General features: G+C 30.9%; 1 protein-coding gene across 2 annotated transcripts in view; it reads right to left on the bottom strand.

Annotated features, from left to right (window-relative positions):
- The window catches only part of LOC143240241 (rhotekin-2-like), a 102,345-nt gene that overhangs the window by 50,152 nt on the left and 39,553 nt on the right, over positions 1 to 12,640 (bottom strand). For both annotated transcript variants that reach the window (XM_076482375.1, XM_076482376.1), the window contains exon 4: positions 1,404 to 1,578. In XM_076482375.1, the coding sequence (XP_076338490.1) occupies positions 1,404 to 1,578 (175 nt within the window). The remainder of the gene's footprint in view (positions 1 to 1,403; positions 1,579 to 12,640) is intronic.

Here is a 12,640-nt window from a genome sequence, read left to right as displayed (position 1 = left end):
TTATAGGCCCGGCATGGCGAAATTGTCCATTTTATAATATTATACGTTTTAACTTCTTGATTTTGAAAACAATATTAAAAAATATTTAAATTTCACTTAGTATGAGAATTGTGACATTTTCTCTCTAGGCACTCCCCCTCTTCTCTAGTTTGCTTTACCTGAGGGTTCACAACATAATAATGAGTAATTTACATTAAATCGTGTAGTGCTTATTTAAAAAAAAAAAAAATCAGACCCTTCTCACCATACCCACCAATCTCTCTTTTTCAGAAACTGCCAATACTTTTCTCTGGCATTCAACAGTACATTTATTTATTTTTTCTGTATAATGACTTGACCAATTCTATTTCAGTTCAAGCTTTATTTGATGAACTTAGCTGAATCTTGAACAGCCGTTGTTAAATAGTTAAAAAGCAAAAAAATTGTGATGGTTAAGAAATTGTCTGCTCTTCGCATATTTTTATTTTGTGTTATTTGGGGTTTTATTTAAATAAATAAAAAAATAATTAGTGTAATAGTACCGTTAGTATAAAAATGTAGATTTAAATTTCATTGGCAGTCAAAGTAAAAATAAGAGACCAAGGTAAGTATTATATTTCTCATTTTTCATGTGTATTCTTTACTTATTATAACAAAAGTAACTAAAATGTAAAAATTAGAAACTTTGTAGGTTAAATAACATAAAATAAATAATAATAAAGCTTTTTTCACAAGTTACACTTGTGTACCTTGAGTTGTCTGTGCATTTGATAAGGTAATATGAGCTGTATGTTTGTCAAGTAATTTACTAATTTTGTGGTGCAAATATCAGCTATACACATTCAAAGGCAACGAAATAATAAAATTTATGTGAAAAAAGATGTATAATGTTACTAGTTTAAAGTTATTTAGAATAAAGAAATGTAGTTTTATATGATTATTTGAAGTGATTCAGGAAAGAAAAAGGAAAAACATTTTTTTGAGTGGTTACGAGGTTGTTGTAGAGAAAATATAAAATTTTCGTCAAAAAAAAAAAGAGAGAAATGTTTGATATGTATTTAGAAGATTTTAAAGACTTGCAAATGAAACTTGAGATTTTTCAGGTGAAGAAAAGTATTTTCAATCTTAACACGAAGACCACTTTGCACTTTTCAAACACAGAAAAATATTAAATATTTATGAACAAATGTTAATTAAATAGCTTATAGAATACAGTTGAAATTATTTGTACAATCTACATGTTACATACAGTAAACATAGTGCAAAACAAGTGATCTTTCTTAGCATATTACATGTTCAACAGGAATAAATTAAACCTTTTAATATATAATCTAAATTACCTTAGAAGTGTATAAATAATAGCATAGGTGGCATTTAAAAGTTAAATTAGTAACATGGAGACACATTAAAAAATTTAAACTTACAAAACTGAAACACTGTCAAACGAGATATCCGTCACATTACGGTCAACATTCCAAACTATTTCTGTATCAACTATCTTACTTCCAATTTTAATTAGACAGAAGACAGCAAATCTTCGGTAATCTCCTTTATTCTTGAAGTGATCACTATCTTTCCACATCAGTGGCATTCGGATATCTGTTAGAGAGAAGAACAAATATTGTCATAAAAAATGTCACAAGTGATAAAAATACACAATACTGAAGTATAACGATCAACTAAATCCTTAAACATGATAAAAATATTATGTTTCAGTTTATTCACATATCATGTTTTTATAAAAATGTTGCACATAATACCCTAGTCTGATGTATACCAATATTAATTAAAATTTATAGATAAGAGGTATTATACTTCTTATCAAGATTAATTAGGTTTGATAAAATACCAGTATTATGAATACACTGTATGATGTAGAGAGAGAGAGAGAAAGCAGAAATAAGTTGGATTTAGTAATGGTCTAACATGATGTTAAAAACTCTGCACTGATTGTGGTTCTCACTGCTGATTCTTTACAAACCAAAGACCAGGAACTTACACACAGCACTTCAATCAACCTTCAACACACATCATTTTTCAACTTCAGGTGCAATCACACATTAAGACAAAGTACAGTTGAACTGAGTTTGATTTGTTAAATATTCAGTTTAGTTAGTTCTCATGAGTGAGACAACCACTAACTAGATACTAATATAATGTTCCACTATGTTAGGAAACATGCAATTATCAAGTCTTAAATCTGACATTCTTGTCTCATAATGATAGTTTCAGGCCATTGGTCCATTATAAATAAATTACTGGGAGTTTAAGAAATCAAGCATAACTACTACACAACAGAATTATGAAATTCTTCACTAATATAAGGAGGATTTTTATATTAAAAAATTATCATCTCCTTTTAAACACAATTGCTTGATTTACTAATACACTATAGGTGTATACACTATTAGAAATAATTAAGGAAATGCATAGGTGATAAACAAACTAGAATTATAATCAGTGAATAATTGTAGCAAAGTGGCAAATTTATTATTAGAACAATATATTATAAGAAAAAATTAGAGAAGTGAAGTTGTACAATGTACTAGTATTTTATATTTGATGTATACAGAGCAGCATGCAATGATTTTTATCCATGTGCAATTGTGAAATATTGTCAAGTGTCTCACATCAATCTCCACAGTTCAGAAACTTGATTAATTGGCATTTAATCTTCTCAGTTTTCATATAAGCCTCTGCAATCTTAGTAATATTCATAATGGTAGTTCATACAAGCCAAGCTTAGCTATATTATTTTATTATTACTTTTAGGTATTGTTTCACCATAACTGTAGCATCCTTGGAATAAGTGTCTTGTAAAAGATGAGACACTGTCCATGGAAACAAGATGATGGATAAAGAAAATAAAATTACTAATTTCATAATTCTCTAATTAGTTTAAAATATATTTTTATTCAGACAAGATCACATTTTTTTAAAATTTCAATACAGTTAATTTCATGTATGTTGACTGGATGTCTAAAGGTCACAAACAGGTTAAAAAAGTTGCATGTTGTAGCCTTTGTTTTTTAAGTCTTGAGCTAATATGTTTGCATTTCTTTATGGACTTCTAAGTATACAGCTTATTTAAACAGGTACTACAGCAACCTATACAACTGTCTTGTGCCCAGAGCTGAAAAAGAAAAAAACACCAGATATAAACATATAAGCACCTTATTTATAATTATGTGTTTTATTGAGTGGTTTGTGGTTGTTGAAATATGTTATATGGTGAGATATATTTGGTAGGAGAACTGGCCAATTTGTATAATGATGCAGTTAATTTGTTTCTATATTCTACTTAAGTAATATTTGTATGCTATTTCAGTTAGCCTATCCCTAAGGGTGGGTAGATTACTGAATTTGTGTACATAGTTGACAGGTGTGTTATGTTGATAGTTTGCTTGCTGCTCTTAGTATTTTATTTTGTTGTATTTGGATCTTCTGTAGTGTGTTGTTAGTCATGTTGTATGTTGTTTGACATCCATATTCTATTAATGGGCAGATGTAAGCCTTGTATATTTTAATACAATTAAAATTTTTGGGTGAGCAGTTTGAGTGCTTGCTAGTTATGGTCAGCAAATGTGAAATGGGTTTTCTGATGGATAAATGTGTGTTGTTGACATGTTTTTTCCAAGTTAATGTGGAGTCGAATGTGATGTGCTTGCTCATGTTAATAGGCAAGTTGCTGAGTGAGATGTTTTTCTGGTGTTTTTTTTCTGTGCCTTTTTAATTTCATGTAAAAAGTGATTGCTTGTGTTTTGTGGGGTTTAAAACCACTCTCCACTTGTTGCTCCAACTCACGACAGTATTTACATCACTAACAAAAATAATATAAAGGTGTGGCAAGAGAACAGATCCTTGGGGCACTTCTGCAGTGATTTTGAAATACTTTGATAAGGTCTTGTTAACTATTATTTGAGTTGTTCTATCTGTAAGGAAGTTTGATATCCATCTGATAACAGTTTGATTTATTTTCAAGTTGGTTAATTTATACTTGAAGGTGTTGTGCCAAACACTGTCAAATGCTTTTTTAACATCTAAAAATATGCCTATGGTTACCTTATTGTTATTGAATGCTTTGTAAACTGATTCAGCGAGTCGTGTGAGGTGATCTATTGTTTGTCTATATTTCCTGGAAGCATTTTGAGGTTTGGGTAGGATGTTATTTGTTTCACAAAAATGTTAGGAGACGATTTGATATTATTTTCTCCATCAGATTGCCAAGACAACTTAACAGGCTGATGGGACAGAAGTTTTCAGTAGTAGTCCTGTTTGTTCCTTTGGAATAGTGGTGATAATAGTTTTTTTCCAAGTGTCAAAGTAATAACCTGTTGTTAGTAAGAAATTCACGATGTTTGTGAGATGTTGTAATAGGAGATTGGAGCCATTTTTAAGAATAATATTAGGCATTTGATCATGTCCAGGAGAAGAGTTTTTTCAAGTGTTAAATGTTAATTTTGAGTTCAGTGGTGTTCATTTTTCTATTAATTGAACTGGAATAGCTGTTTAGAGCATTACTGGGGAATTGTCGTGTGAAGCAAGATTTATTTGTATGTATGTAGTTGGTGTTGTGTGTCAAAGTCAAGAGAGTTTAGGTCGCTAAAGGTGGATTCATAATAGGCAGCTTTCTCTGAGTCCATCCTTGCAATTGTGTTGTTATGTGTTGGAGTAAATAATGTGTGTTTTTGTCTAAGGAAATGCTCTTATATTTTTTCCAAAATTCTTTTGGGTTATTCTCAGTTTCTCTAAGTTTTTTACAAAAGTTAAGCCAACTTATTTCTTTTGCTATTTTAATTTGTTGCTTAATTTTTGCCTTTGTTCTGTTGATTTGTGTTTTGATGGTTGGGTCGAGTATTACAAAGTGAGTTTGTCTTAGCTATTCATGTTTGATTATTAGATCGTGAATTTCTGGTGTTAAAGTCCAATGATTGGGGGAGTGTTTTTCCTTGTTTGTGGAATTGTGTTTTTAATGGCTTTGTGTATGGCTTCAGTAACTTGCTTTACATAGTTGTCTCTGTTTTATTGTTGGCATGTTCAACTAAGTGTGGTAGATGGGGAGTGTAGCATCATATGAGACAGATATAGGAAGGTCAATGTGCCTTTTCTTTCTGGGATACATAAATAAGAGATTTATATTTCTAGATGGATCCAAACATAAAGGCAATTCAGGTTTCAATACCCTTGCAGTTTACTTGAACAATTTTCATAAGAATTGAGAATTACCAGAATTCATCCACTGGACATGAGCTTAACACAACAGTTGCAAAAAACTTGTAAAGACAACAAAACAAAACCAAGTTAACTTCTCCTCTAAGGCAAAAATCAAAGCAAAAAAATAAATCCATATGCACTATTGAAAAACAAATCAAGCAGGCTTCAAATTACCAACACCCATAAGAAGTTAACTAAATGCTTCTTGTGTAATGAAGTAGTAAAATCTGAAGTACTACATCAAGCAAGTACTTTTAATTTTGACAATAAAATCAGATCAGTTGCTACCCACATTAGTTAAACTTAAGCAGGTGATGTGATTTGTATCACAATGAAAGAAACCATCTATAGTGCTTAGCATCATTATGTGACAGTGCAAAACTTTCCAGAGTCCCACTAGTCATTTCACATTTTACTTTTTTTAGGAAGAGTGTATATGTAGCCATTGTGCCCCAGCCAACAAGTGTCCTTTAAAAAGAAAACAGAGCACGACCCACTGTAATTTGGTGAAAATGTGCTGACTGCAATTGGGAAAACTTGGAATTCATAAAGGAGGATAGATTCATTCAATATGGCTGAACAGAAAGCTCTACAGGTGTGCACTTAAAGACATTCTGTTGATCTGTATTTCAGCATTAGGGTGATTTCTGTAAGAAGCTTTTGATAAACAAGAGTAATAACAGTGATATGTGTGGAGTACAACCAGTTCCTATGGCATGTAGGTTTTTTAGTGAATTATTCTGTATGAAGGTTTATTCACAGCAACCTGACAATATGTTTTTGGTCAACTAGAGAAATAATGAAGCCTACAAAAATACACAATTAGAGATATAAATTTTGATTAATTGACTTAATCATAATAAAATAAAGCTGACAGCAACTGATTATTTTTGTGACAATTGGAGACATTAATGCATACAAATGCAAACAGTGGTATTTGCTAATAGACTGATCAGCAACTTTAATAACTGATTACATTTGATTTATTTCCAAAACTTTGGTACATATAAACAGAAAAGGAAAAAAAAAGAAAAAAAAGGGGGGTTGACATGGGTGCTACTAGCCAGTCAACTTCTTTCTGTCTCTCTAGTCAGTAGTTCAAAATTAGTGATAGTGGGAAGCAGCTTTATCATAATAAATATGAGGTAAGCAAAGTTGGTGATAATATTTCAATTATTTAGAAAGTTGAAATAATTAAAAATGCTGAATTCAATTAGTTCTTTACTTTCATGATAATCTATTTAATTATAATTTGCTTTGGTTGATTGTTGGAATAAATGTAAAAAGTTGAAGACATTAATTTTGATTAATTGACTTAATCATATTCAAAACACTGCTTGCAATTAGTTTATTATTTTTGTGACAATGATTTAATTAGATACATTAATGCACATGATGCAAAAAACTTGTACAACTGGGAAGTTAGTGGTAGTTGTAACTAGATTAATCAATGACCTGATTAACTTTCAACCTAAAAATTGACTCCAAATCTTATATATTGTTAATATAGATGTTAATTAATTAATTGATGACCAAATTAATTATTACAAGTGATTAGTACAGTCTTCTTCAAACCAAGAAATGTACAAAATGAAATAGGTAGCCAACATTGCTAACCAATTACTTTCCCTCTGATAAGCAGAGAAAAAAAACAATGTTAGTAGTGGTCATTAACAGATATCTACATTCTCTCTAGTCAGTAGATAAAAGAGAAGAAAAAAGATTGATAACAAGTGTTGCTAGCCATTTACCTTCCCTTTAGTTAGTAATTAAAAGTAAAAATAATAACTACTGTTAATAATAATAAAACTTGGCAACAATTTCTGCCAGCCAATTACCTTTCTTTCACAAGCAGTTCAAAGTTAATGATAGAGACAGACAGTCTTAGCAGCTTGCCTAGCAAAAGTCAAAATTACAAACATGTTCACCAGACACCAGGAAAGCAGGTGCCAGCAGAACAGCATGAACTTGGCAGACAAAAACAGTGCACACCTTTTATCATTTGAAAGTAATGAAAGACCTGATATCACAGAATTTTTTCTGTAGTTCAACTGAGTCACTGGAAACTATAGCAAACACCATGTATAAAGAAACTATGGAGACTCTTCCTGCAAGAGCTTCTATGAACAAAAATTGTCATTTTGCCAACTTAGCATTTCCTTAGCAGGTCTGGGATCAGCAGACTCACTGTAATCAACTGCAGTGAAAAGCAGATGATGCAACATCTGCTTATTTGTCCACAACTCCAGGTCTCATGCACAGCAAAAGGCCTTACTGCAGTTAATGAACATGCAATCAGATGTGCTCAATACTGAATATAGGCCATACAGGGATAAGTGACACAAAAGGATGAGACCTGAAGAAAATAAAAGGAAACATACCTCTTGATCTGCATACCAGGAAAATATCCAGTACAGGAGAGCAATTAGAAGTATCTGCTAACAAATTAATCAGTAGCCTCATCAACTGATTACATTTGATTACTTATTGTAACAATAAAAAAACACTAAATTCAATTAGTTCTTTACTTCATTAAGAATCTATTAAATCATCATTTTCATTGATCAGTTGTTGGAATAAATCTCAAACATTATATTTAGAAACATTAATTAAGTAAACTGTAATCATAATCAAAAACACTGATTGTAATTAGTTGATTATTTTTGTTATTACAATTTAACTGTCATTTTGTTTAATTTACTGTCAATTTAACTAAAAATGCTAATTTTGATCAGTTTGTTACTTTCAGTAGAACTTAATTATAATTTTCACTAACTGATTGTTGGAATAAATACAAAAAGTAGTAATTACAAAAATGAACTTCAATTAATTGATTTAATAATAATTTAGATTAATCTATTACCTTACATGATACCAACTGATGAAACTGCTCTTCAAAAGTAAGTGATAATATTGCTCAGGTCTATGAAAACAGTATCCAGCACTAATGCCTAAAAATCATGTCATTATGCTTCATGATAGGAGTGACTGGAGTCAGGAGATACCACTCCCACTTGCAATGAAATAATGGTGTATGCATATACTACAAAATGTGATTGACTAATAACATGTTTGAACCTGATTTGCATCTCATGTGACAGAGTACTACTGAAACCTGTGTAATTGTTCAAAATAACTTGCAAGCTGAAGCTTTCACTACAGGGTCTATGGTCAATATAGATCACAATCCATCATGTACAATAAGTTTATTTCTAGCACTAGAATTTCACTGTTTCAGCACCTGAATTTGCTAAATGAGATGGGTGTGAACATCATCACTATCAAAACCAGCTCTTCAAAACATGTGAACCCTCTACCACACTTTTACATGAATGCTCCATCCCCATTTCAACACCAGCATAACATCCTCTTTCAGCTCATGAACACAAGGCAGAGATGTAAAACCAAAGAAAATAAACTTCCCTAGGAAAATTTAAAATTTCATATACATGTTCATCTGATGAAGATAAAATGCAAGACAGCTTTATACCTGCTTATGATGCTACCAGCAAGAACCACTGGGCAGTTAGTGGTACTTGTAAACAGAATACTCAATGATACCTATTAACTTTCTTTTTGTAGGCCTAGTCAATTCAATATAAAAAGTGACACCCAAATTGACCTTTAGTTTCCATATTATAATTTCTAATATGTTATGTGTATCTTCATAAATTTTACAAGCTTTCAGTTGCCACTAACATTCCTTTGTATACAAAAAAATACAAATTTTTAATGAAATATTTTTATTAACAGTTTTCAATTTGAACCTCATAACTACCACAAGAATTGGAAATAAAACTTTCATTTTTTCCTCTCTAGAATGACTTCAAATTGTAACATGAAGCTACATCTGTTTATCCTAAATAACTTTAAAACTTGTAACAGCATACACCTTTTTTCTACTTAAACTTTTATTGTTTTATTGCTCTCTGAACTGTCTCTAATATTCATGCCACACAAGTTGTAATTCACTTAGCAAATGTGTAGCTCATATTACCCTACTGAATTATATAGCACAAGGTTACTAGTGAGCATACTTCATAAAAAAAGTTTTTATTGCTATTCTTTATGTATTATAGCCTAAAAAGTTTAAAATTTTTACATTTTAGTTACTTTTATATTAAGCAATAAAAAATATATATGAAAATCAAGAAATATAGTATTTTTTACTATCAACTGTTGACTAAACTTAAATCCTACTTTCTTATACTGATGGTACTACATTCTACTAATTTTCTTTTTTTTTATGAAATAATATACCAAAGATCACAAAATAATAACATGCACAAAGCATACACTGTCCTTTAACTGTCACAATTTTTCTGGATTTCTATCTTCATGACAAAAGCTATTAAAAATTCAACTAAGCTCCTCAAAGTCTTCCCCACTGGAATAAAATTTGAACTAGACAATTCTCTGTACAGCAACCAATGTAATACACAATTTGATAGACTAACACTTTGACTTTTTATTGGTTAGAAATAACATACATATTATTAAATGTCAGAAATAACTACTGGCAATTTCTCGAGAGAGACAATGTGACAGGTGGGCATAACAAGTGGAATCTGATTTTATAGTTTATGGCTATGTAACTAAATAAAATTGTATGCTATAGCAATTATGCTTTGCTTGAATGATGCCAACATTATCAGATTAATTTATATTAAATTTCATATTTCAAACAGGTATGTTAACTAAATTAGTGAAGAGGGGATACATAAAGAGCATATGTCACAATTTTCATATGAGGTAAAGTTCAAGATTTTTTTAAAGTGCTGTCTTATAAAACTAAGAACTTAAAACTTATATAATAGTAGAAACTTGGATTACTAGCTATGTTTTATGCCAACTTTATTTATATACCATAATAAAAAAGTAGGGATATTATATGTTAAATGGAACAGAGTAAAATCTAATTACATACACCACAAAGGATGCCAAGAGTGAAAAGGTTAATTGGTTACATTTGAGTTATAGTACCTACCAGCACAAAATAATATAATGGTGGTACTTACAGTCAATAATTCAAAATTAGTTTCACTTGTAGTAGATAGCACTCGTAGTTTTTGCCATAACAAGGATGGGGCAAGAGTTTGGTGTCAACATTTCAATTATTTAGAAATGCTAATTAATCCACTAGTTTACATAACACTAATCAATGTAATCTGTGCTTATGGACAATCAATTAAATGACTTAGACCAAACAGCCAGTTTCCTAATATTTTTCTCAAAATCTCTGGTGTTTAACTACCACAATTTGGAAACTTAGTGCATTCATTTGCAATAATGCAACACTTAATGGTGATTGTATGAAATGCAGTACAATAACACTTGAATCCAGGTCAGATCCACAATTTTGTTTGTATCAAGTCACTCTATACAATACCAAAAACATTTAATAGACATGACCAAATACATTTAGTGAAGGATAAATTTGTGTTTATGTCTAGCAGTTGGCATACTATAATGGTAGCAACAAAAGCAGCTGATGTTTGCTTGGAAAGAACTGGATGACAGAACATCTTGCTCAGACTAATATTACCACAGATATGTTCATCATGTTATAGCAACCATCCTATACATCTGGTAACATCAAGCCTATGATGAATATGTTAAACAGCTACAAACTTGTGATGTATGGTGCCATGTAAAAGTAAGGTAAAAGTCCCCAGTTCAAATACCAGTCATTTACTTAATTCTGTACTAAAGTTAGCAGTCTTAATGTTTGTAAGGTCTCTGAAGTCATGCTCTAAAATATAAATTATTGTTCTCATTAATCTCATGCAATGGTTCTTCACTTTGAATCATACAAACTATTCGCAATGGCATTTAATTGAAATTGGCATGATAAATCTGAATATTGGCATTATGATTTTCCATTATTAAAATCAATTAATTCAGATCTGCTCAGCATAAATATTGTCACATCTCACAAATGTAATCAACTAATTGAAATCAGGCTTTCTGATTATTACTATTTTCAATTATTTCAACTATTCAAGCAATCAAAATACTGTATTACAATCCTCATGATTATGTTTTTATTACTTCAAATATGTTCAGCCTGGTAATGAGGGAATGATTGCCTCCAACCTTACTTGCCATTTCAGCTGTAGGGATATCATACTTATTCCTCTTGCCTACTTCAGTGTTTAATAACTTGTAAATTTAGTGTCTTATTATATTATGTTGTGTTTCTAATTTATAATTGCACAACTGTATTCATTTACATTGAATAAAGTGTAAAACCTGTTTTAACATTATGATTTATAATTTCTTTACTTTATTCTTTATTATTAAATAACTATAAATGTACTTTTTCTACACTGTTTATGTATTACATTTGCAACACTATATCTCTTACCTCTCTGAATTTGTGCTCTTGATAGAAGTTGTGACAAGTGCTGCTAGGTCTAGAATCTACAACTTTCTGATTACAGGGTAAATGATCCTGGGTCTTTATTAAAACTATCCATGAAATCAAAGAGATGAAATTCCAGCAACACCAAGCATTTATAAAATAAAAACTTGTTGAATGTATTAAGTCAACCAGGAAATTGTATAAAACTGCCAAAATATCCTGAGAATGGATGAAATGAAACAGGAACTATTTTATCTGTTCTCATAGCATGTCATCCAGATAGCTAATATGTTAGAAATTATTTAAGGTTTTTCCATACTTACATGAAAAGTGATTAAATGCATTAACAAAGGTCATGGAGTCAAATAAATCAGAAAAACTTCTTTTGCTCCAAGCTGTTACTGTTTATGACACTAAGTCCAGCTTTACTTGATTATGGTAATAAAACAGTATGGGATGTTTATATATTTTATGAAGTTCTATCTGTATTTCTATAACTGGCTGTGATCACCTGATGACGTTCTAGGTGACTGTCTGTACTGGAAATATTCATTGAGCCCTTTCATGATCGTATCAGTGGTCTGGACAAAGTAAGCATGACTTTACTATACACATTCATTCAAAGGTGAGTTTTAAAAATGAATAATACAATAACAACACATTATCATTCATTATTTTATAACTAGTAAAACTGCAGTATCTCTTTCACACAACATGTGAATGATTTCCAGAAACATCTTTTTCTTATACAGAAAGAGCCATCTAATATCATGTTCCCTCCTACCCAAGTGGCACTAGTACAACACTTGCTGAACTAGTACTTCCTGACTCTGTTTGATGGGGCTAGAAACTTTAGAGGAACATTTATTACTCTTTCTGTGCAACATTACCCAAAGCAGCAAAAAGATGCCTTGAGTTGGTCCTCTGTGATTGCAGAAAATAAAACTCCAACCTGTACAGGTGTGCAAAAACAAGGCTTCAATGCATTTCCTCTGTGCATATGATGGGCAGTGTATCACAGACGAAAAAGAAATGACTGTGAAAAGTAAAGAACACTGTAAGAACTGCAATGCAATGCAGTGA

The sequence above is a fragment of the Tachypleus tridentatus genome, chromosome 13 (genome assembly GCF_004210375.1).
Source record: "Tachypleus tridentatus isolate NWPU-2018 chromosome 13, ASM421037v1, whole genome shotgun sequence".
In the NCBI taxonomy this organism is placed as follows: domain Eukaryota; kingdom Metazoa; phylum Arthropoda; class Merostomata; order Xiphosura; family Limulidae; genus Tachypleus; species Tachypleus tridentatus.
The sequence above is the reverse complement of the archived record's forward strand: the minus strand, read 5'-3'. Positions and strand labels throughout refer to the sequence as shown.